Below are 25,860 nucleotides of genomic sequence, written 5' to 3' on the forward strand. Positions count from 1 at the left end.
TATGCTGAGTGAAATAAGCCAGGTGTTGAAGGACAAATACCATATGACCTCACCTTTAACAGGAAGCTAAAAAAGAAAACAAACAAACAAGCAAAATATAACCAAAGACACTGAAATAGAGAACAGCGGGACAGCGACCAGAGGGGAGAGGAGAGGGAATTTCAGGGGAAATAGTGGAGGGATTTAGAGGAACAAATATAAAGGATACATGGACAACAACTGAGAAAGGTGGAAATGAGAGGGAGGGGGGAGCACAGGGGGTGGTGGGATGGGATGGGAGTAATAGACAGAAAACTGTACTTGAAAAATAATTAAATAAATTAAAAATAAATAAATGTAACAGAACTGATAGAATTAGAATCACCATCAGGTAGCCATAGTACCATGAGGAAAGAAAGATAAGTGGATACTAACTGAGTGAAAGTTTGATGAGGAAACGGAATATTTATATACTTTCAAAGTACCTCCACACAAAATATTTTAATTTGAAAGGGAAAATACTAACTGTTCAGTGGAATAACATGATAGACACCAACTTAACCAAAGAATCTAGGTTACCATAACCAGCAATAGGACAGTGACCCCATGTGCTTCCTACAATGATACATTGAAAACACAGCATCACTTATGTAGTATTTTTGCCCAAAATGAAAACCTGCATTTAATAACTAGGAAACACAGTCAAACCTAAATGAAAAGACATTTTTCAAAATAACTGGCCAGTACTTTTCAGAAATATGAAGGTCACAAAAGACAAAGAAAGACTGGGGGACTTCCAGATTGAGAAAAAGCACAAACTACAGACACATAATGATTAAGTATAACACATAACGATTAAGTGTAACACACAATAATGGCTTGAAACCTGGGCCAGATAAAAGTTTTTTTCCTTTTACTAAAAGAGCATTATTGGGACCATAGGCAAAATTTGAATGGGGTCTGTTGATTAAACGGCATCAAAGTTAATTTCCGAATTGATAGTTGTAATATGGTTAAGTAGAATGTCCAAGTCTTGAGAAAAATTTCGCTGACGTATTTAAAGGGGGTATATCATGTCTGCAACTTAGATGCTTCAGAAAATGTATGTGTGTGTATGTGTGTGTGTATATATATATATATATATATATATATATATATATACACACATGCATATACAAAAATATACACATATATATGAGATAGAGAATGATAAAGCAAATGTGGTTAAATGTCCACAATTGGGAAACCTGAATGAAGGATATGTAGCAGTTCTTTGAGCTTTTTAAACAATTTTTCTGTAAGTATGAAATAAAATAGTTCATATATATTTTTATGTTCATTTCCTTTTTATTGAGTTTAATGGGTGGCACTAGTTAACAAAATTATGTGTTTCAGGTACACAGTTCTACAGCACATCACCTATACACTGTACTCTGTTCACCACCCCAAGTCAAGTCTCCTTCCATCACCATTTATCCCCCCATACCCTTCTGAAAAGAAATTCAAGTTTTTGTAACCTGAGTCATATATAAAAGGATTGTATTTTTGCTTATCTACCCTTCCATCTAGTTCTAAAAATAATTTAGTTGTATGAATATATAAAAAACAAATAAGATACAATAAATTAAAAATAAGTGAATACATGTGGTCTTGGCAAGAATCTTCTAAATTGTAAAATTCTACAAAATGCTCTTGAAGATTTGACAGATTATGGGGAGAGTTTTCTCTTTGTTTTGGGAAACAGCCCAAACTTCAATATAGCCATGAGTTCCTTTGTGTCCCTGATACCTTTTTATTAAAAACTTGACTGCAGTTAGACACAGAGAATGCAATACTGGGCAACAGAAGCAGAAAATCATGATTAAAAAGAACAGAAGAAATACACATTGAAAATTTCACAGAATTTTATGTGTGTGTACACACTTTATTAAATTTGTATTGTAAGATACACACAAAGTCAGCATTTCACAAAACTTCCTATTATTCCAAAAGCAGTTATCTTGAAATACAGTAATTGTATAAATAGGTCAAGCGAAAGGAGCATCATCTATAGGAGTTTCTTAGCATATCATCTCATGTGTTTATTTTCAAATATCAGTCTGAAATATGATATAATATAGAATAGAATCTTAATTTATAACAATGATCACTTTTAAATATTAAATTTATATAAAAATAAAGGGTACCGTCAATCAAGCTCATTTGAAGATTAGCATCTCTATCTTTCATTTATCTCAAAACAATCCCTGCACAAACTTAACTTTCTAGTCCATTTAAACAATAAAAACAGACCATGGTTTAAACAGTAAAGTGAACCATCTTGCTTGCTAGTTCTCATATCATTGGAACAATTTCATTTTCCTGCCCTAATTCTACCCCACTACTGACTTTCAAAAATAAATATCACATTCCAAAGGTTATTTCTTTAGAGTTCTAAATTACAGCCAAAAATGGCCAAAAGTATCCCTTTAAGGCAAAATGACAATAGAACAAAGGTGGATTAAGTATCCTGTAAGATAAAACCATCTCTCTGTATGATATAGATAGAAACATCTTAACATGGTTCTTTCACAGAGTAAATACCATCAAAGTTAGGTTCCTTTAAAATGGCATGCTAGGATCACTTCTCAGCTTTTTAGCTAAGGTCAAGTACAGTAAACTGGCATAGTAGGGAACAATCTTCATAATATACCCATTTATGTTAGGTTTGTAGGATTATGGCCTTTGCACAGATGAAGGCAATATGAAAATTTAAGACATCAATGGACACTATGGTGGTCATTACAATTCAAAATAAACAATACACCTGATGTTATTACAGAACTACTTAGGGCTAGGTAAGTGATGCTCTCTTATAATTCAAAGAGGATATATTTTCCTTCAAACCATACAGTATTACTAGTTTGTGAGTACTGGCAAAATGCAGTATCTTCCTTTAATAGTCAAGGATCTTTGTCTTCAAAAGACACAAGTGCAATAGTCTTTGTTTCTCATATACATTCAAAACTGGAATACTATGATCCTAGCAGGCAAATTTACACATTAAATACAGACAATCCACCCACAATATCTGAACATTTAAGGAAATCTATCATGACAGACATTTTTACACAACTTTAAATAATAAATAACACAACGAAAGACTACGCTCATTTTTTAAAGAGCTTCGTTCAGGATTTTCCATTTAAAAATTAACTTCCAGTACCTCAGACTTATTATCATGTAGAATGTTGACAGCTCAAATACCTTCTTAAAAGCTGAACTCACAATAACATTAGTTTTTTTTTTTCTGGCTCCTGAAAGCTTCCTCACAGATATGAAGCTGTCCTTGCTCTAAGACAGCATGCGCGAGAACTGAACTCTGATTTTGATGACAACGCAACGACCAAAACATAGTCAGCAGCATCACTCACCACATGAGAAAACAAACAAATCCAATGACAAAACAATAATCAGGAAAAAAGCAGCAATTGAGACAGTATGTGGCAATCAGTCACATAAGGACCCTCTTCCTACTCTTTCTTATGATGTACATGTTTATAGCACAGCACTGCATCTCAAGGCACCTCAAGCCTCGTAATACCATGCAAAACAAGCTGTCAAGCTTCACATATGCTTTTCTAGACAGTGGTTTGTGTGTAAATAATATTACTCATTCATTCGTAGATGCTCCACACATCTGGTCAAAGCAGGAATTTCTTCTCCTTGACAACACCACCTAGAAACATTAACAATATTTTATACATTCCTTAGGGTAACAGATTTGGACACAAAAATATCAACTATGGTAGCTAAGTCATAAGAACCTGTGGCGACTACTCCAGGCGTCCTGTAAGTACATTTACATTCTCCGCACTAAAATCAATCCTCATGTCATACATTCCAACAGCAAAGAAGCGATATGGGTAGTAACGAAAGCAACTACGTGCTTTTTCTGCTCTGTGAGAAATGGCAAGTAAGCAGCTGAAACAGGAAAGGGAAACAAAATAACGTAGTTTAAGCTGATGCAGAAAAATAAAAAATAATATAATCAAAACCAATTCATCTATCGTGAAATAAAGAGATTTGAAACTATGTCGTCAACAGAGGACAAAAAAAAAATCTCTCAAGCAAGAGTATTTCTGATCAACTCTAGCTGTCATACTACTGCTGGGAAAAGGAACCATTCTGGAAAATACCTATCAGGGCTTTCCTTAAACATAGACTCTAAAATGGGGGCTCTTTGAAGCACTGAGAAATATGTATATAGCTGTATTTATATATACATACTCTACGCAATTAAAATGGGTATTTGAGGTTTAGTCACTAGATCCAAAATGATCAGCAAAAAGAGTCACAAGTAAGGTCACTGTATCTGTAAAATTGAACTTTGGAGAAGAGAGATGCAAAAAAAAAAAAAAAAGAATGGTGATACTTTAATCCTCATTATGGATCAAAGTTCTCTGCGTTCCTCACTGAACGCTTACGTAGGAAACAGCAGTTAAAACACTGAATCAGAAATAGATAAATCACTTGGGTGAGAGATCATCCACCAAGATGAGCAGAGGGCATGGATTGGAGCATGCTACTGGAGACTCTGCAGTTGTGCTGCCTTTAGCCAGTGAGTCTGAGGATAAGCCACTGTTGCTACTGCTGCTACTACTGTCATCCAAAATATCTGAACTGAGGACAAAGCAAAAAGAATTATAAGCAGATGCATTTATTAGGGTAAAAGTACACATAACATGCAACAACCGTTTCAAGAGTTCACAAGTCAGTAGAGCGTTTGTAAATAATAAAAAGTATAAAAGCAATAGCAACGAACTACATCAAGTACTAGATTCAGATACCTGCAAAAGCACAAAGTCACAGCAATGGAAAGTAAGACACTCAGGGTTCTGTATCATTTTAGTGCTCTCCCGGAGGTACCAGAATGTCCAACATATCATAAACATTTTTCTTGACAGATCCCTTACCCTCAGCTCCAGAGATTTCTATCCTTCTATTTATCTTCTTACCTTCCCATCAGCCTTATACAGTAAAAGGAATGGTTACTCACTGAGGTAGCTACCCTGAATTCTATGAAGTAGTCTATCAAGTCCATTGCTTCATGGTCCTTCTGTTCTAGAACAAAGTCTTTCAATTGCCCTAGATTTTACCACTTCCCCACTCCTATGAGGTTTTTGACTCTAACATTTTTTCTGGTTTCCTTCATTATTTGCCTTTTATACTCTTGTTATTTTATGAATTTCTCACACCACTTCCTTTCCTCTTGCTTTCACAATCCAAAGGTCTCCCTACCATCTCTAAAAGGCTCCTTTCTTTGATTCCTTCTATGACTATCCAGTTAAGCTTCTAGAATGAATGTTTTTTATATCCACAGACCCAATACCCCCACGGTCTACTCACCTCTTTAATCCTGACAATGGGCTTCTGCTCCTACCCCTCCACTAAAACTCCTGGCCTGGGCATTGAGAGCCTCTACAGCCCAGCACAGGGATACCTTACCAATTCAGCCCAAGCCCTCATGGCTCCCACCAACCAATCTGATTTGCCCCACAAATCTGCCTTTATACTTCACCATTCATAATCAAGAGCCTTCACAATGTGGCATCAGGATGCGTTTCTGACTGATTCCCATCAATCCCACATATTAGCTCTATGCTCTCTATTTGGCCCAAACTTACTCATTCATTGATTCTAATACTATTGATTTCCTGCCAAGTACAGGAAGTATGCTAGATATTAGAAAAACAATGGTGTATAAGATGAACATGGTCCCTGCCCTCATTGAATTGAGAGGAGTGCAGAACACAGACATCGAAATAATTATGCTGATGAACATATAATTATAACCTGTGATCAAAGCAATGAAGGAAAGATACAAGGGACTCTGAGAGTATATAACATGGGCGACCTTATCTAATTGGGAGGAACAGGGAGGAACAAGGCTCCCTAAAAGCCGTATTTGAGCTGTCATCTGAAAGATGAGTAGGCATGAACTAGACAAGGTTTGGGAGGAAGCAAGGGTAGTTCTAGAAGCCGAAAGCAGGCTAGTGTGGCTATAGTACAGACAGTAAGAATATGACGCGAAACAAAGTTGGAGAGGTAACAGGGTAGTGTTAGGATTTACCCAGACATGCCTTCTATTTTTGAAAAAGAAATAAAACATAAAATTGGAGAAGTAATTAGGAATCAGGAAACATAGGCTCTAAGTTTAAGTCTGGTCACTAGCTCCTTTGCAAATGCCCATCCTATTCTAATGTGCTCTAAGGCTAACTATTGTGAGTCTTTAATATTATCATTTTTATGGATTTCTAGGTTAATAGATTTCCAGTGTTATGCAACCTGTGGTACATTTGGAAGGTTCTGGGACCTATACCACCCTCAGTGAAATACAACTCGCCCCACCCACTTCCTCTACTCTTCTATTTTTCTTCAAAATGTCATTTCTTTCTATTGCCACTGAATTGTTTTTAGGTGGAGACAGAATTCAAAGAGACTTTGGAAAAGTAAAAATAAAAATGGAAACAGTATGTTCCACAGTACTCCTACTCTATGCTCACTGCTTTCAAGTGCATCATTAATAAACCACTTTTAAGAAAGAAGTTTGGATAATTTAGCTGGCTCAGATATTTTTTGAACCAAAAGGCAAAATGGGTCTAAAATATGAATTATTCAAACTACTGAAAGAAAGTTGCACAGATAATCTGAGACACTGGAAAATCAAAATATATGTGATGTTTTTTTCCTCCTGAAGCATTTGGCCTAGACTAATATTAAAATGGATTTGCTTTCCTAAAGCGCATATTGGCTGGGCAGCCGATGGCCATGCTCTGTGCTTGTTGGCAGGAAGAAACGGGTTTGGATTAAAATCTGGCCACCAAGCAGATAATATGAATATAAATAAAGATTTTATTATTCTAACCACCAAACTTATGGTGAGCCCTGGGTTAAAAGATTCCATTTGTAACAAGACCTGCTTGCTTAGGTGAATCTTGTATTCATTCAAAAACACAGAACATGAGGGTGGCGAACACACAATGCAGTATACAGATGATGTATTATAGAACTCTACACTTGAAACCTATATAATTTTATTAACCAACGTCACCCCAATAAATTTAACTTAAAAAAACATAGAACATGACTCATGCAGAGAAATCTGTCATTTAACATTGTTGATTACTTTAAGAGAAACAAGCTAATGGGGAAGTTACCAAGACAAAAATAAATCTGAACATTTCATTTCATATCTCTGAAGAATTTCTTCTCTATTATGAAATAGAAACATATATAAAATTTAATTCATTAACAGAAAAATAGCATACTTATATTTAGTCGCCAGTGCAATTCATATTCCGAACTTAGTAAACCTTTAACCAGATATTTTCACTAAACTAAAATCTACTTTCTGTTCTAATTAATCTGGCACTACTACCCACAGTCTGGAAGCACACACCACAAGCCACAAATTACCCACAGTTAGTAGATCTACATAAAGCAAGACTTACATATTTTAATCCATAGATCACTAAACAAAAGTGATTTTCAGTGTCCACTATTAAACACTCTACCAGGGTTTCCAAAAGCAACAAAATATGGCCCAATTTGAGTTTCTCTCTTCCTTCTTTCCTAGCTTAAGCTCCGATGGAGATGTTAATGAGCCTTAGACTAATGGCCAAAAGCCAGACAATGGCAGGAAAGTAAAGAACCTACACAATTCAAACTGAACATAGGAGAACATTTATGCATGACTCATGGACACGGACAAAAATATGGGGATGGACTGTGCGAGGGGAGAAGGTGAGGCTGAGTGGAGTTGGGCAAAGGGAAAAAAAGTGTGGACAACTGTAATAGCATAAACAATAAAGTAAGAAAAAAAAACTGAAAAAAAGGAAAAAGGTGAACTGTTTCTTTCCAGTCACTGAATATACATATTGAGGCAATATCTGAACCACACAGCCAAAAGTACTTATGACTGTTAAAGTAGTGCCCTCTAAAAACAAACAAACAAACAAGCAAAACAGGGTAAAATTGTAACAGAATTATTGAAACATTCAAACAACAAAACTAGGATGTCCGGTGTCATCCATACTCTCACCCCATTCACTTGAACCACTTTGTCTTGTCTATTCGACAAACTGGGTTCTATCAGGTTAATGGCAGACAGGTAAATGCACTAAAATTCATCACAGCCCTATAAAGCCAGCAGATCTTGGTATAAGGTAAGACTATGGGACGTCCCTTACCCCTTGATGTGGGTTAAACTGGTCCATAGGGCATGTTCTCTGTTCTCTACTATTTTACCATAGGAAGGACCAACATTATCTTCCTGTGTAACTTTTATGTTTTAAGATCACACATTTAAATATGATCACTTCCACAGTTACCTTGGGGATAAGAGTTTAAAAGTATCTGCACAGATGTCTAAACTGCTCGCATAAATATCTTCAAAGTGTATGTATACATTTCTATTATTAAATAAATCATGATTAAGTCTTATTCTTTGTATGTCATATATTCCCTATGAAACTTTCTTGCCATGACACATATAATATTAAAAATAATGTTAAAATCATTAAGATTAATCTAATCAAAATGTTAACATAAAACTACAAAGGCTAAATTAGCAGTCATGTTAACACTAATGCAATGGGCAAAAAAATTCACAGAAGACTTTTTCCTTTTCTATAGGCAAAACGAACTACCACTTAATCTTCACTACATGGCTAGAGGCCCTGTAAAGTCCTTTATTTTTGTGCCACAGATAATCTTATTCCCAAAAGAGTGAGGAGCATAGCATGAGTTTCCCACGCAAAAGAATCAATGCACCATGCAAAGGTGTACTTCCAAGCTGTGATCAAACTCTTGATGTTCATGAAGACTAAATGCAGAGTGACATAATTCCTGCTTTGTGATGACAACATTCCCCAGATATGATTGGCAGAGGTTTTAGAATTTTCAGTTAGTAAAAAATATAATATTAAGAACAGGCTTATTATTTCTTTGGGCAGCAGTTGGCATAATGGACAGCAATTCCGAATGGGTCTGCACTCAAACTTCACACTTAATTTATACTTCAAAGATGTCAGATTTTAAATGCTATTATCTAGTATATAAACTTTAATTTAAACTGTTAAAATCCATTTTTTCTTTGCAGAGTAGGACAGGGAGTAGTAGGACTACAACAATTTAAATGATCATTTACTAATGATCTGATATTTTTTCTACTCCCTAAAAGGTATGAAGATTGCTTCCTTAGTTTCGTTATCAAGTAGATTTTTATATTCGGCAATAAAAACCAGAACACCGCTACTTCCTGTCTTTGTCCCCATTTCTAAGAATATGGATGTCTAATCAATGAAAATGCATTAAAGAGATAGGAAAAAGTTTTTACAAGGGCAGGATCTCATTTTTACATATCGGGAATAGCTCATATTTGCAATCTCTTAGTTGTAGACATCAATGTCTACATTATTAGTATACAAGGTATCCCAAAAATCTTAGTGCAAACTTACGTTTTAATATCCTTGGGGCTCTACGTGCTACAAACTCACTAAAACATCACTTAAAATTTTAACTACCTAAATATTTTTGACACTTAGTTTTCTGAATTTTGAGTGATACATTGGTTTCGTTTTTAACACATTATTTGAGCCATATGTTGGCTTGTTAGTGCTCTATGAGGGGCCGTGAATGAAGCAAATCTCTCCAGTGTGAGGGAATGCTTTCTGTGCTCATGGATCAAACGTGCCCTTCATCACCAATGTCCATATTCCCAGGTCTCTCTCATAGCCAGTTACAGGTCTTTGGAGAATGGGAGTAGTATCAAGAAAAATAGAAACCTCATAACAGTCACCATTAACTAGAGCTTAGATTGTGCTGTCCAGAGGAATAAATGGGCTGGATAAAGGGAGAGGCCTCAGTAAACACCACATCTCCTCTTTCCTTTCTTATTTATTTGCATGAACTTGTTTTATGGCATGTTGCTCAGTAAGCCTATGACAATTTTTTAATAAATCTCCTCACCCTATCTAATGTTTTTAGCTTGGCAAAAAGCTTTCATATCTTTTACCTAACTTCGTTACTTGGTTAGTAACTGGGTAAGCAAATCTATAACGTCATGTGCCTCTATTAAAACACACTTTACCATAAAAGCGATATGCAGATTGCACTAAGCATAGAGTTTCGGCCACTAGTCCTCTTGAGAAACTCTAGAGGTTTTCTCTTTGTGATCATCTACACACCTGGAAAGGCACTCTGTACCAAAATTAGCACACTGAGCTACCAAGGGCAGACAGAGATGAGAGAGAAGAAAAATTGTGGGGCTGAAAATAGCTAGAACAATCTAAAAGGTATTTATTCCAAGGTTAGAACAGTACTGATCAATGAGTCTAGTAAATTAGAATAATCTGACTTCTTGGTCAACTAGAAGTACAGGTTATTTTCTATAAAACGTGGAGTAAGTGATTTGGAAAACAGAAATTATTGATCCTTATACCTTGTAAGTGGCTTACACAAATCTTTCATTTAGAGAACACCATCCTTTTAAATTGAATTCCCTCGTGGGCTCTTTATAAAAGATCCTCAGCCATCAACTTTGTGGAACAGAAAGTTCTGAAAGGCAATACACAATCATGTCTAGAACAAGATTATGTATTGTGTGTTGATTAGAATGTACTTAAAAATTTCAAATTATTACCTGGCTACTGCTAGTATTCCTTTCCTCTCCTTCCAATAAGTCCATCAGTATCCAAGTGCTCAACTTCAGGTACAGGAAAATAAGTTAACTTTAGCACAAAAACACTAAAGGGCCTTAAGTTAGACATCTAAACTAGGATGAGTAAGGCTAAAAAAAATAGCCCTGGCTGATGTAGCTCAGTGGATTGAGCATGGGCCTGTGAACCACACAATCGCAGTTCGATTCCCAGTCAGGGCACATGCCTGGGTTGCAGGCCAGTTCCCAGCAGGGAACTCATGAGAGGCAACCATATATTGATACTGCTCTCCTTCTCTTCCTCTCTAAAGATAAATAAATAAATAAATAAATAAATAAATAAAATATTTTAAAAATATGTGAGTGGGCCATAAGAATCAGGACGTGTTACCATAAAAATGAAACCTTAGTTAGCATTGGGATGAAATACTGCAAACCTTGAAAAGTATTTCATAACAACAGTAATGCTACTCAGAAAATGCCATGCTGAAGAGAATACTGGTATTCTCTGCTAAGTCAAAAGGATATAATACAAAATGCAGGCAAAACAATCAGTGGACCATTACCCAGAGCAACCCAGAAACACACCATCCAGGTGCTAACACTTCCCCACACCATTAGCACCTACTGAAAGAGGATGACTTAACGACAGAAGCTAGGAATGACGGGGAAGGTGCCAAAAATATACACACTTCCAAAAAAGCACTCATGACTTTCAAATGATCTGCTTTTCCACATTATCTACACCTCTAGGAGATTTCCCCTCTATGGAGCATGGATAAAAAGCTGAATACATTTTAAATGATCCCAATATACTTTTTAAAAAAAATTTTTATTTAAATCTTATTGATCCCAATATACTTTTGATGTGCTTCTTTTAAAACAGATTATACCCTAATATCCTTCTGATTTTATTTCATTTTTTTACCATGAACTGAGATCAGACAATTGTGCAGTTTCCGGAGACAGCATATTGGTAGTGCCTTGGAAGAGCCTCTTAGGCTGGCTTTCGGTCTCCATTTCACCTAAAACAAAAAGAGACAATGCCACTGTAAAACAATTATACAGACTTAGTGCTAAAATAAGGTGATTATTATTTAAACAAAGCTCAGCATACTTCTTGAAGCTGTTACTTGAAAGATACTTTTCTATGTGTTTAACATACAAGAAATCCACTTCCACATAACCTTAACCAAAAAGTCAGCATCCCTAAAAAAAAAAAAAAACACCTTCTCATTTATTAAATGTATCATGCTACAGATAGTCATAAGTCATATTCTTTTTTAAATATACTTTATTGATTATGCTATTACAGTTGTTCCAATTTTTCCCCCTGTGCTCCCTTCCACCCAGTATGCCCATTCTCTCTGGCTAGCCCTGCTTTAGTTTATGTCCATGGGTTTTGCATATAGGTTCTTTGGCTTCTCCATTTCCTATACTGTTCTTAACCTCCCTCCATCTATTCCACCTACCAGTCTGTACTTCTTAATCCCTGCACCTTTTCCCCCATGCTGGTACGGTACAAACAAACCTACTATACTGCCAGCTGTAGAAAAGTACACCACACACAATTATGTGCAGTACATAAAACTTGAAAATGATTGTTAGTTTTTTGCATTTGGATATGATAATGTTTATCATTATTTTAGAGTGTCTTCTTTGTACTTACAAACAATGTTTGCCATAAAACAGTATGTTGTGTTATACCAGTGGCAGCCTTATACATCTTGTGTTTACGTGTCTTGATTACATCACTTTCCCTTGTGCTTGCTTTGACCTCATGCTGTTTTTCAGAGTAACGTGCAGTACAGGACTGTACACGAGGAGCAATAGGCTGCACCATATGGCCCAGGTGTATGTAAGTGCACTCTAAGTTGTTCATACAATGATGAGATCGCCTGATGCTGCATTTCTCAGAACATACCTCCATTGTTAAGGGATGTATGACTGTGTAAGTTTGAAAGTACACTTGTATCCAAAAGCAATTATTAATTCACAAAAAATGGTATTGTACTGGCTACCTCAATCCTACAGATTTTCTCCCCCAAAAAACTTTGTGTAACAGAAAAAACTTTGCATCAGAGGAGTAGTGCTTAACATTTTGCCACTAGGAGTGCAAACACTAATGACCCTAAGTTATGCAGAAAAAGCCCCTTTCCAAATAAGCTATGATTTAAAACATGCATATAGCCCTAGCTGGTATGGTTCAGTGGATTGAGTGCTGGCCTGCAAAGGAAGGGGTGCCTGGTTCAATTCCCAGTCAGGGCACATGCCTGGGTTGTGGGCCAGGTCCTTAGTAGGGGGCGCATGAAATGGAACCACACTGATGTTTCTTTCTCTTTCTTTCACCCTCCCTTCCCCTTTCTAAAAATAAATAAAATCTTTAAATAAATAAAAAAATAAAACGTAAACATAAACATACATTTGGTTTTGAAACTGTTTATCTGAGCTTTAAAATGGAATAGTATGAAAAATTTAAGTTATGGGTCTATCTATGCTCCAGTAGAAAATTAGTAACTATAAACTTAAACCTGTGCAAGATTCATATAATGGAAAAACAGCAAGCAAAAACAAATACAACATTCAATTCTTATATTTATCAATCAATTCACATTTTCCTTCCTCTGGAGCTATTCTGAATATTACTAAAATGGAAGAAAAGTTGTATTTTTATTTGCTTTTTCCATACCTTATTTATATTTATTTATTAGTTTTAGAGAAAGAGAAGAAAGGAGAGAAAGAGAAGGAAAGGAGAGAAAGAGAGAAACATCAATTTGTTGTTCCACTTATTTATGCATCCATTGTTTCTTTTTTTCAAATAGTTTTTTTAAATTTAATTATTGTTTAAGTACAGTTTTCTGTCTTTTACTCCCACCCAGCACACCCCACCAGTGCTCCCCACCTCCCTCCCATTTCCACCCCCTTTAGTTGTTGTCCATGTGTCCTTTATACTAGTTCCTATAAATCCTTCCCTCTTTTCCCCTGAAATTCCCTCCCCTCTCCCCTCTGGTCACTGTCCCCATGCTCTCTATTTCAGTGTCTTTGTTTTTATTTTGCTTGCTTGTTTGTTTTGTTGCTAGCTTCCTGTTAAAGGTGAGATCATATGGTATTTGTCTTTCACGGCCTGGCTTATTTCACTCAGCATAATGTTTTCCAGTTCCATCCATGCTTTTGCAAAGGGTAGTAGCTCCTTCTTTCTTTCTGCTGCATAAAATTCCATTGTGTATAAGGGGAGGACACTCTAACCAACTGAGTTACCAGACCAGGGCGCTTTTTCCATACTTTGATATGCAGTTTTTAAAAGCTGCCGCCTGGCTTTCAACACTTCTTTAGCAAAACACTTCAGCTCTTTGTAGCAAAGAATTCCCCCATCTGCTGGTTTATTTTGGAATAGCTTTGAAACTAAACAACCATACTAAGTCCATCAATTTCCCGCAACAAATTTAAAATTAATAACAATAACAACAATAGCTTTAATTTCTACATGTCATTTTCATATAATAACTCCTGAGAAGATTCTTAGGATTGTAAATAATTCCTTAAAGAATTAAGGAAAAAGAATATTCATTTATAAAATAAATTTTATTCACTAATACAAATATTGTCCCTGTATCAGGCTCTATTTTTCAGAATATTACCACCTTTAATTTTAAGTTGTCTGAAATATAGCATTTTTTGAATCTGTGTGTGATTCTCTAACTGGAAATTTTTCACCAAAGCTGGTAAGTATCATTTACCTACCATGAGGAGAATTGATTTGTTTACTGGCCTTGAAGGTGATCTGCACAAAGAAACCACTTACTAAATTGTTTTTTAAAATTACTGCTAAAACTCTTGTTTAAAATGGCATCCAACCCTTGTAATCATGTGGTCATATCCCTGTGAATAATGACTAAAACTGTGTTAAATTTCTTTGCCTTTTTTTAAATAGACTCCATCAGGGGCCCATAAGCATCTAAAACTAACATTGAGTGAGATCATTTTAGTTTAGTGCTCACTGGTTCAAAATAAGGTAATTAAGAGAGCACCCCAATTACAGCAAAAACCCTACAGACCTGAACATGAGGCAATAATTATCTCTTTGCCATTGCCAAGGTGTAACCTGGTGGTAGATTATATCTGAGAATACATCTTGTTTATAGACCTATTTGCTGTGACATAAGCACATATCTCTGCAGCATATCAATTTGTATCTTTTATATTCAGATCACTGAGAGGCCAAAGTTTTGGAATATATATTGATAATATGAATATATGAATAAGATTCTGTTATGAAATATAAAACTATAGACAGTATCAAAATAACTAATTTACAAGAGTTAGAATTAGTAAAGCATACACGGGGAAGAGTACTGCATATTTTTATTTTTACTGTTGTTCAAGTATGGTTGTCTGTATTTTTCTGCCACCACCTTACCCCACCCCACCCACCTATTGCATATTTCTTTAGAAAAAAGGAGTCCAGCCTTGAAACTAATTTCAGACTAAAGTTCTAATATATAGTTTAAAGGTTTCATATCAGAAATGTGACACTTACCTTTTCTCTTAAGAGGACCAAGAGCACTGGGCCTAATGCACTTGACTGGACTCTGACTCCTGCTTCAAAGAATAAATAAACTCGATTAAGTGTAAGTACTTCTAAGATGCAAGATAAACATTACAGTCCACCAACTAAGTCAGTAAAATTGACATTCATAGAGGGAGAAATAGAAAATGCCTGTGTTGTAGGTTGAGTAACTCAAATGCCAGTACACGATCTAACATGGCATATGGCAATCTGGTGTTTTAAGCTATCTTTTAAAATCATTCTGCAACACAAAATATCCACAATAGTTTCTTTTAAAAATAGAAGCCGACCTGGCAGGTGTAGCTCAGTGGATTGAGCATGGACTGCAAACCAAAGGGTCACTAGTTTAATTCCTAGTCAAGGCACATGCCTGGGTTGTGGGCCAGGTCCCCAGTAGGGGGCACACGAGAAGCAAAGACACATTGACATTTCTCTCCCTCTCTTCCTCTCTCTCTAAAAATAAATAAATAAAATCTTTAAAAAAATAGAAACCTTATTAAAAAGTTATTTGAATTGAACTAATCTACAATCTTAAAATTTTTCCTTATAAAAGACATTATCCTGTGCACACATGTGTGTCCACTGACTATAAACTGGTACTAAATCTCAAAAAAATGCACCTGGTAAAATGTTAATAGTAGAATACAGGTAATAGGTATATGGCCGTGCACTTTGCAATTATTTCGATTTTGCTTTCACTTGGAAATTTTCCCTAATAAAATGTTGGGGGGAAATGTCATCAGAGACAAAATTTTATAAAGTAGCATTTCACCCACATTTAAAAAAGCGGGTTCACCTACCTGGAAAAATGTCTCGGACTAGGAATGGGACTTGGTGGTATACCACTGCTGCTCACGAACATTTGTAAAGATGGTGAAAAACATTGCTAGAAAAAATATATTTAATATAAAAATAGTTAGTTTTTTTTAGAAAAACTTCAGTTTTTCTAAAAAATCTCTTCAGTTTTCATGAGAGTCTTCTCAAAATGACAGAAACAATATCCTTAGAATTGTTTAGTTGTCTATGTATTTCTCTCTAGATATAAATGAGAATATATATATATTTTTTCCAAATTACTACCACAGACTTTCTTGATCTTTCTTTCAGTCATTGGACTCTAAAAGTGAGGCAATTTGTGTGTGTGTGTGTGTGTGTGTGTGTGTGTGTGTGTGTGTGTGTGTGTTATAGACAGTAAACAGCTCAGTGTGTGAAAGAGAGGTAATATATTGTCCGTGAGCCTACCTTTCCAAATCCTCTGGTGGGTGATGGCGCTGGAGAAACTGGAGTGAAGTCAATCCTTTTAGGAGAATACAATTTTTCTCGCTTGTCAAAATCACCATCACTCTGTAAATATAAAGTGTTTTTCCTCGTAATTCACAGTTCAGCACATCACAGCTCTTCCTTCCTACATACACATGCCTGTGTTTCTTAGGGTAGAAATGCATGCCAAAAAGTTGCAATATGATATTTCAGTGGAAAAGCATGGATCAAAAATGAATCCAAGTTTGCAAACAGAAGGGACAAAAATGTACGGGAAATTAAAAAGTCAATGAACCATACAAAGAATTCTATAGGATAAAAATAAAGATAAAGCAAGCAAATACAAAAACTTTACCAGGCTCAAGCGCTCGTCCCATGATTGGCTTATCTGCATTGCTGTTTGCACTTCCCTAAAACAAACGAAAATCAAAGGCCATCAGTGCTCCACAACAACAACAACAACAACAACAACAACAAAGGCCATCAGTGCTCAGACACAAGCATACACTAGGCTGTGCCCTCTTCCTCTTCCTATGAAGCACTAACCTTTCCCGGGCAGTCTCTCTGTTGATCACATCCACGCCTTCTTCCTGCAAAGAGAAACACAGGCTGAAAACATAGTATTATCCACACAATCTTTTATTTGAAAGAAAGGGAAAAAGACTTTTCTACCTTCCCTGACATAATTTACATTACAGCAGAAATAACATGCGAAGACCATCGCCCATGCCACACCTGTATTTTATCTGAACACGTAGAAGAATTTTAATGTGTTCACAACTAATCAGTGGCAGCCTGTGGCAGTTTTGATCATCTAAATCTTCAAAATGAAAATAAAATCAAAATGTAAAATTCAGCCCTGGCTGGTATGGCTCAGCTGGCTGGCTGTTGTCCTGCAAAGCAAAAGGTCTCTGATTCAATTCCTGATCAGGGCACATGCCTGGGTTGTGGGCCAGATCTCTGGTGGCAGGGCATGTGAGAGGCAACCAATAGATGTATCTCTCACACATCAGTGTTTCTCTTCCTTTCTTTCTTCCCCCCTTCCCCTCTCTCTAAAAAAAATAAATAAATATTTTTTTAAAGTAAAGTTCGGAAAATTGTAAATCTGTGCTAGAAAGTAAAATTTACCCTTTTGATCTGATGCAGTCTGCTGCTACAAATCCGGTTAGGTGAGGATGATAGCAACTGGAAAGAAAAAGTAAACATTTACTAATTTTTGAATCACAAAGAAATCTGCTGTCAGTTCCAGTGTAAAACCTCTCCCTAGATGTTTCATATTCTTCTTAGAAAACTAGTTAAGTTACTGAACATTAATGCACTAAAGGCAGTACATTCAGTCTTTAGAAAGTATACCAGGTATCCACCCTCAAGGCACCATCTGTCGTTCAATGGGCACTGAATTTAACACTTTCCTGAGATAAATGCAGAACTGTGTACATTTATATAAAAAAAAGACACCAACCCTTAGAAATATCCACTAATCTAAAGTAAAGAACTATAGGAAAAGGAAAATTTTAAAAATTGATTTTATTTGCGCGGGCCTGCGAACCAGACCATCGCGGTTCGATTCCTAGTCAGGGCACATGCTTGGGTTGCAGGCCAGTTTCCGGCAGGGGCCAGTTCCCTGCAGGGGATGCACGAGAAGCAACCATACATTGATGTTTCCTTCTTCTCTCCTTCCCTTCCCCTCTAAAGATAAATAAATAAAATATTTTTAAAAAAATTGATTTTATTCATTTTTATTACCAATTCACCAATGGAGGAAGACAGACTAAGAAGCCCAGTATAATACTGTGTCTATGATTAATGTTTATCAAAAACGCTTTGAAACTGCAATAAGGAGATTTTGTTTCCATGATCTAAGTCAATTTTAAAATTTGATCACTAATGCTATCACTACAAGCCTTACTAGTTAAGAAAATCAGCGTGGAAGGCAAGGAATATTTTTAAAATAACTGTTGTCTTCCCCTACCTCACCATTTATTAATAACACAAAGCTGAATTGATTTGGAAACCAAATTGTGCTCCATCAAAATAATCACAATCTCCACCCTGGCTGGTGTAGCTCAGTGGATTGAGCACGGGCCTGTGAACCAAAGGATCATGGTTCAATTCCCAGTCAGGGCACATGCCTGGGTTGCAGGCCAGTTCGCAGCAGGGGACACACGAGAAACAACCATACATTGATATTTCTTTCCCTCTCTCTTTCCCTTCCCTTCTAAAGATAAATGAAATCTAAAAATAAATAAATAAAATTATTTAAAAAAATAATCACAATCTGATTACAAAATGTAAGATACAATTAATATTTTACAGTGTCCTAATAGCCATAACATAAACAACTACTATGTATCCCCTAATGAAATATAAATGAAATTATAATACTATAAAACCAAACAAGACAATTATCCTGTTACAAGATGCCCTATCCTATTAAAAATTTTTGAATACTAATGTCGTGATTGAGTAGTATAAAATGGTGATAAACTGCTCTAAGTTGTTTAGGCAAAAGCTAATTCAGGTAAAAATTTTAAAAGCTACCCACTGAAATACAATTTTACCTCAAAAGATATCTCTTCATTACTCACTCCTTTCACTTTTTCCTCTCCTAGGCTTTGAAAAGAAAACTTTACCAGTAAAATCACTTTAAAAAGTACTTTTTTCCCATTATGAAAGTGATGCATATTTACTGTTGAAGTCTTAATAAGGTTATTTGAAAAACACTAAGCTACTAGACAAGTAAATAAGGGAAGAAAGACTCTAACAGGATAATATGAAGAAGAGCATGGATGTGTCTGTCCATCAGAGAACAAAAGAAACCCCAAAGGCGGGGAGATAATCAGGAAAGCCAAAGGGACAACTGTCAAACCCAACTGTGGAGAAAGTCAGAAATTTAGATGCTGTATCTATGTGACATACAACTTGTTGATTTTAGACAGAACTGGAAAGTAGACTGGAAAGAGGAAGAGAGGAGCAAAGCCATGCCTAGTACCAGAAACAGAGTAAGGTATAGGCTGAGAAAAAAAGCCAGGAACTTCAAAGAGGTGCTGGTTAATGGCGTTAAGTCAAGCAAAGAGCTCAAGTGGGATAAGAAAAGAGGCCCCTGACTTGGGCAATCAAGCGGGTGCTGGTGACTTACAAGAACAGGTTTTTAACAGAGTTGTGGTAGAAATGATGAGATTACAAACTGGCTGAATAGTTAACAAGAAATTAGGAGATGAATTAAGATACAGTGGAGTGTAGATTAAGCTTTGAAAAAGATTCCTTAGGTGAAGGAAAATAGAGAAGGAGAGACCTCTGAAAAAAAGAAAACAGTCTGCTTTCCAGATATTAGAGGTGTGAGTCAGGAGTAGAAAGTGGAAGAAAAGAGGTCATAAGGAAGAGACTGAAGAGACAAGATAGAGAGAAGACAAAGGACCAAGCAAAGTGATAGAGACTCATAAAATGTATAAACCATTTGGAGAAAACACTCCATGTGAAGGTTGAAGGTAAAGACATTCTAAGGAGAAGAAAGCTGACACGTGTACAAGGTAGGTGTCTGCCTTCTCTGTGACGTTAGAAGGGCCGTCTGCTGAAAGTGAATGGTGGTGAGGCTTGCAGAGGATTTGTTTTAAAGATTTAGAATATTTCTTTTGCAAAAGAGCATGGGGCCAGTGGCACCTTGAACCCAACATATCCAGAAAGAATTTATCTTCTGTCCCTTCAAACGACCAATTCCTTTCATTTCCCCAACTCATAATAAAGGCAGCACTGTCCCCTCAGTCACCAAGAAATAAAATTGCAGTCACTTTGAGTCTTCTTCCCTGACTTTATATCTAATCAGCTGTCAAATCATGAAGCTCCTACTTCTTCATGTTTCCTATAGCAGTCCCCTTCTTTTGAATTCATTCACAAATACTTTACTTTTTGCAGGTTAATATGGCACATAGCTAAGTGTATTAAGATTTATAGAGTACACTGTGATATACTGCATATGGTGTAACTAATATTATGATAGAAGTACCCAAAGCGTGATGTGGAATGAATCCCACACAGGATAGCTAGAAAGGAGAAGGGGATGGGGTGAAGGGTAGTGTAAGGATCGACAAAAAGCAGTGAATCAACAAAACTCCTTCAGCATACTAGGTATTTCAGTGCAGCCAAAGCCTAGAGTGGGTATTTGTCAGGAAGCAGTGAGAACTGAGCCTACACAGAGTTGATGAGAATCTTTCCATCTTAGAAAAGAGGAAAGTGAAGTATAGAGAGGCAAGTTCATTTTCCCTTCTTTGCTACGCTACTGATGCAGAAACATTGTTCATATATACAGCAAAAAAGTACTTATATTTTCTAGTATCCTCGGGGAAGGAGGTGAAGTGAATCAAACCTCCGGAAAGCTGACATTTTCCCCTTTAAGTATTTTTAGCCACTTCAGCTGAAAATCTTTCTTAAAAGTGTGATGTCTCCCCCCTTGTGAAACAGATCATACCAAATGGAATGGCACCGGAGGATCTCTATTCTAATCTCAGCTCTGCCACTTACTAACTGTCTGATTCTGAGCAAGCCACTTATATCTGCTGAGTTTTGGCTGCTGCCTCTTTTAATTGGGAAAAACATCTTCTGCCCTGCCTACGTCATTGGGATTGCCAAGAGATTAAATGTGTGAAGGCACTTGGTAGCATTTAAAATGCCTTTAAAAATCAATGAAATATCAAAAAGGGTAAGTACTACTATAATTCAAGAAAAGATGGAAGACCCAGTTATCCTTAAGAACATCAATTATTTGACGGTTCTATGCTACTGACACCTCACCATCCATGAATAGGTTCTTAGCCCTTATACTCAGCCACAGGCATTTTTTTTTTTTAGAAAACCTGTCTGCTTTTTAGTTTTCCCCTCTCTTCCTTTGCTCACTGTTATCATTAAGTCTTTAAGGCAAATACAATGTACCTCTTCTCATTTGTTGCTTTTCACACACTACTGGGCCGGAAATGTATTATAATTGTGCATAAATTTTAGATGATTCAGAGGTCAGAGAGGCAATCCTATAAACAAACTGATGAACCTTTATGCATAGACTATGGAAATCCAATTCAATCATCCAGAGGTCTGTTGGCTTATATCTTAGATGTCTTCCAGGGCACTGCAGCCACAGCATAAGTGGGCTCCACGTATGAAGTTATGCTATATAAAAACTTCATCATAATTTCTCCCCACACAACAAACTAATAAGGTGATCCCCAATAGCTCTGGTTATACAGATCAGCAACTCTACTAAGAATACAAATATGAGCGTTTTAAAGGAGTCTTTCTTTGGCTAAACAGCACTGACCAACAGAAATAAACACTCTGCAACTATTTAGGCGATTTTTGCACCCTAGGACAAATAAAGACCATTGCTCTCAGTTATAATTAGAAGTTAATCCTGACTTACCTAACAACCATGATGCAAGTAGTAACACACACACACACACACACAAAAACAACGTTTAAAAATACGAAGTCCTACAGCTAAGAAATACTTTTAATCAGGTCTCCTATTTTGCATCAAAAGCTGAAAATGGCCAAAGCATTAAGCAGTAAACAAGATAGGTAAAATAATGTTTCCTTTTGTGAATAAATTGTGCATAGCACATAATTTTAAGAAGGAACTACATTTGAAAGTGTTTCCTCCAATCAAAACCACTAAGGATACTTACTTCTATACTCACCAGACTGTTACGGCTCATAATTGTTGTACTATTCCTCCGAGTTCTAAATGTGTAAGGCTGAAAAACCTGTGCAAGGTCACTAAAAATAAAAATAAAAATTATTAATGGATTCTCATCTAAGATATCCCTCAACTGTATTAATGCCAATTCGCTACTTAACGAAACTTTCAATGGCTCCTCATCTGGTACAATGAATAAGCCCCTCACCATCTTCTTCAGGGCTTTCTGAGTGCTATGCTGTGGACTACAGGTTGGCAGAGATAATGATCTCCTCAGTGCTCGGGGGCAGGTAGGAGAGACATAGGGTGGAGCTCCAGACTGGCTGCCTCAAGCTACTTCTGCTCAGAACTTATCCCCAAACCAGTTACTACCAGATTCAAACTAGCAGCCTCATCTGCTTACCTAGAGGACTCATGATCAGTACTGCTTTCTGTGTGTGCCATGACGTGACAAGGACTGGGGAGCCCTGTTGTATAATATGAGCCCAATCAGCATCTCCCACTATTGAGCTAAACATGTGTTCTACCTTTGAATCCCCTGTCCAACTAAATAAACGTACCTGGAGTTTTGCTCATGGTGCCCCTTCTGACTCAAATGCTCTCCCTCCCACTACCACCTGTCAAAACCCTTCGTTTCCTCCAACACCCGTCTCAAACACCGGCATGGTGTTTAAAGCCTCTTCATCCCACACACATAATGAAATCCTTCCCTCCTTTGAACCCAAAGAGCACAATGGGGAATCAGATGCCTCCTGAGACACCAACTTTAACTTTTATTAATGAAAACTTTGCATGTGTCTTAAACCCCTTGATGGAGGCATTTTGTTCATCTTTGTCCAATATCTTGTAGTGCCCAGCAGAGTGCCATGCCTCCTGTGTTAAGAGGTGAAGAAGGATTTTCAGGACTGGGGATATGGGTATCACCTAATCCAGCTCTTCTACATTTTAAGTGAAAAAAAAAAAAAGACTCAGAAAGGCTAAGTGACTCATTAATAATCATAGGCCATCAGGGAGAAAGTTGAGACTAGGCCTGGTCTCCTCACTCTTCTTCTGTCAGCATTCTACTTTTCAAGTAATTGCTTGAATCATGATTCAAAAAACAGTATGTTATTTCTACAGTAGACTAAATTCAGTCAACAGGACTACCCTAGTCCCTAGCAATTGCTTGCCTGCCAGATTTTAAAAGATAATGAAAAAAAGTCCAGTTTATTCCTATAGTATTAAAAATAAGTGTAGAAGTAAGGAAAGATTTAGGGCAGAGTTTCAAATTTTAATTCAAAAAAAAAATCTTCCCCCAAATGAGGATATTACAATCAGTTTGATAAACATAAATATTTGCCTTCCCTGTGCTTGATTAATGTTTTTGGCTAACTACTCCCATCCCCTTTGTTGGACTAATTCCATTTCTATGGGGCCTTACAAACTGGCTCTCTACCTAAGATGAATTGTCTACTTATAAAAGTGGAATGTTATAGGCTCAGGAGGTCTGCCAACCTAACCTTCACAATCACAAGATTCTACCTTAAAATAGACCCTCTGATGACTTTTTCACATGAGCACAAGACCCTACCACTGAAATTCAAGGGAGGGGGATTCTCTCCATTGTTTTCTAAAACCTGTGTTTTCACTAATGTAAGGTACATGCTACCCTTCTTTTTTATTCACTAGAATGCATTTCAGGCAGTTTTAGGATCTGAAAACATCATAACAAACCCAAATCACTTAACATGACATGAACATGCCATTTAATTTCAAGGTATTAGATAAACTGTGATTTATAAGAGTAAACAACTGTTAATACTAGGATTCCTAGAGTAGGCTTAGAAATACCAGCTCCTAGAGACAGGTGTCAAATTGCAAGTCTAGTTCCAGGGGCTTCAGTCTGACATTCACTGGTGTAAGTTAGGCAGGGCAGACAACCTGTTATAAGAGCCAGACTTCTTGTAGTTCCTTTTTGAGTGAGCTAACAGAGCCTCAGGTAGAGATGGTCCTGTTGTCTCCACACTGCCCAGAGTTTGGGGGTCAAACTTTCACTCCATCATGGAACCCCAGTCACAATCAAGCAAACAAGTCATCACCCCCTCTGTTTGGAGAGCTCAAATGAGCTCCACTCTCACTTTAGGGAAGGAAGACTGTTTGCAAAGGCTCGAAGAACACCCAAACCCTGCAGTCCATCCTCCCCAACACTGCTCACCTAGGCCCATGGATCAGGGGAGCGCTGTTGATTCTCCTCAGGCTGCCCCCATCAGATGTGTCAGGCTCAGAGTCCAGTTCCATTTTCTCCTGAGCCATGTCTGGATACTTGCAGGAAGGCACAGCGGACAGTGCTCAGCTCCTGGTGCTTAGCTATGGGCTCCCAACATTCTCACCGCAGGACTGAGCTGCCGGGGACTGGCAGCTGGGGGCGGGGGCTAAGGGGCGGAGAAAGCAGGAGAGGAGCAGGCGGGAAGGATGATAATGAGAGATGATAGGGAGGGGAGAAAGGAGGTTGTAATGGAGGGTGACAGAATAAAAGAGGAAGGTGGAAGAAAGAAAGGGATGAAAGGAGGACGAAAAAGAACAGGAGGGAAGGGAAAAAGACAGATGGAAAACAGTGTAAAAGAAAGAGGACAAAAGGGAGACTCGAAAGGTGGGGGAAAGGGGGCAGCGTGGGGAGGGCAAAGAGGAGCAGGGAGTAGGAAAAGAAGGACGCTGTATGGGGGAGAGGAAAGAGAAAAGGGGTAGAAAAGAAAGAGGGGGAGGAAACTAGGCACAGGCAGAACTCATGCTAATCTTCTGACCAATGACCTCAAGCGGGGCCGGGCTACAGACCTCGCAGCTGCCTAGGCAGCGAAACCACCGAGGAGCTGACAGTCGGGCAGGGCCCAGCTGAGCAGCCTCTGTGGCTACAGCTCCCCATGCTTGGGGACCGGATCCAGCCCGCCATGCTCCGGAACCCGGTCCCAGAGGCTCCTCAGCCCCGTGATAGGTGCTTCTCCCCTCTCTTCCCCCTCCCGCCTGAAGGACAAGTGGGGGGTTTGGCCACTTCAGCCACCTCCGGCCCGGGTGCCTTCAGTCAAAACCACTGTCTTGGTTTCTAATGGCCGGAAGGAACCCCTTGGGGTCAAAACCAAAATCTAAACCTGCCGCTTCTTACTCGTCCCACGCTTCAGAAGCGGGAACCTCTGCAGGACCGGATCTTCCGTGTTTAGGCACCCAACCGGTCCTGCGCACGCGCCAGGAGGCCTTGCCAATGGACCGTCGAGCAAGGAGCATGCGTGGGAGCCCTGCCCAGCAAACCTCCTCCACGGAGGAGGAGCGTTTCCTAGGGGCCTGGCACTTTCCCTGATGGCATTGGTCTGGGGACACTGGCGCCTGATTTTGAATGGAATCAATAGTTTAGAGATGCTGGAGCATCATCTTTCAGGAGTTTGAGCCAATATTCAAGGGAAACGGAAACTGTCATTCCCAATTTGTGTACTCTGACTTCTGTGATCCCCACTTATTTTTTATTTTTTTATTGTTGTTTTTTAAACCCTTCAATTTTGGTCTTGGTCAGGAGGGGCTGATATCTTTTTCAGATGATTTATTGTGTGCACTAGACTAACGGAAGTGAAAAAACAAAGGCAATGGTGTAAAAACAAAGAATCTAATGACTGTTCATAGTGAGGAGCACCCATCTCCATTTCA

The 25,860-nt window shown here is 37.7% G+C and overlaps 1 protein-coding gene and 1 non-coding gene across 12 annotated transcripts; both read right to left on the bottom strand.

Annotated features, from left to right (window-relative positions):
• Positions 1 to 1,882: 1,882 nt before the first annotated feature.
• On the bottom strand, positions 1,883 to 25,390 carry PABIR2 (PABIR family member 2). Of its 11 annotated transcripts, none has more exons than XM_037038974.1 (12): positions 24,386 to 25,390; positions 22,193 to 22,271; positions 17,634 to 17,690; positions 17,052 to 17,095; positions 16,861 to 16,915; positions 16,488 to 16,589; positions 16,046 to 16,131; positions 15,216 to 15,277; positions 11,607 to 11,703; positions 4,492 to 4,641; positions 3,786 to 3,942; positions 3,607 to 3,697 (listed from the first exon to the last, which is right to left on the bottom strand). In XM_037038974.1, the coding sequence occupies exons 1-11, from the start codon at positions 24,481 to 24,483 to the stop codon at positions 3,795 to 3,797; spliced, it is 978 nt and encodes a 325-aa protein (XP_036894869.1). In that variant the 5' UTR covers positions 24,484 to 25,390; the 3' UTR covers positions 3,607 to 3,697; positions 3,786 to 3,794. The 11 variants fall into 11 exon arrangements, with proteins under 11 accessions (XP_036894875.1, XP_036894872.1, XP_036894874.1 ...); XM_037038973.1 differs by having other exon boundaries at positions 15,216 to 15,274; positions 22,181 to 22,271; XM_037038970.1 differs by having other exon boundaries at positions 22,181 to 22,271.
• On the bottom strand, positions 8,648 to 8,779 carry LOC118982107 (small nucleolar RNA U109). The gene has a single exon (XR_005065485.1). It is a non-coding gene; the product is annotated as a small nucleolar RNA U109 (small nucleolar RNA).
• Positions 25,391 to 25,860: the final 470 nt, after the last annotated feature.

This window comes from Sturnira hondurensis, unplaced genomic scaffold (assembly GCF_014824575.4).
Source record: "Sturnira hondurensis isolate 20B ecotype Veracruz unplaced genomic scaffold, ASM1482457v3 Scaffold0024912, whole genome shotgun sequence".
NCBI lineage: Eukaryota > Metazoa > Chordata > Mammalia > Chiroptera > Phyllostomidae > Sturnira > Sturnira hondurensis.

Excerpts from the sequence above, each read along its gene's own strand:
- PABIR2 (XM_037038970.1), bottom strand. The coding sequence starts at position 24,483 with ATGGCTCAGGAGAAAATGGAACTGGACTCTGAGCCTGACACATCTGAT. Across the intron at positions 17,096-17,633 it reads GACTGCATCAGATCAAAAGG|GAAGAAGGCGTGGATGTGAT; the intron begins GTAAATTTTACT and ends TTCTCTTTGCAG. Across the intron at positions 4,642-11,606 it reads TTGTCTGATCTCAGTTCATG|TTCAGATATTTTGGATGACA; the intron begins GTAAAAAAATGA and ends CTTTGTCCTCAG.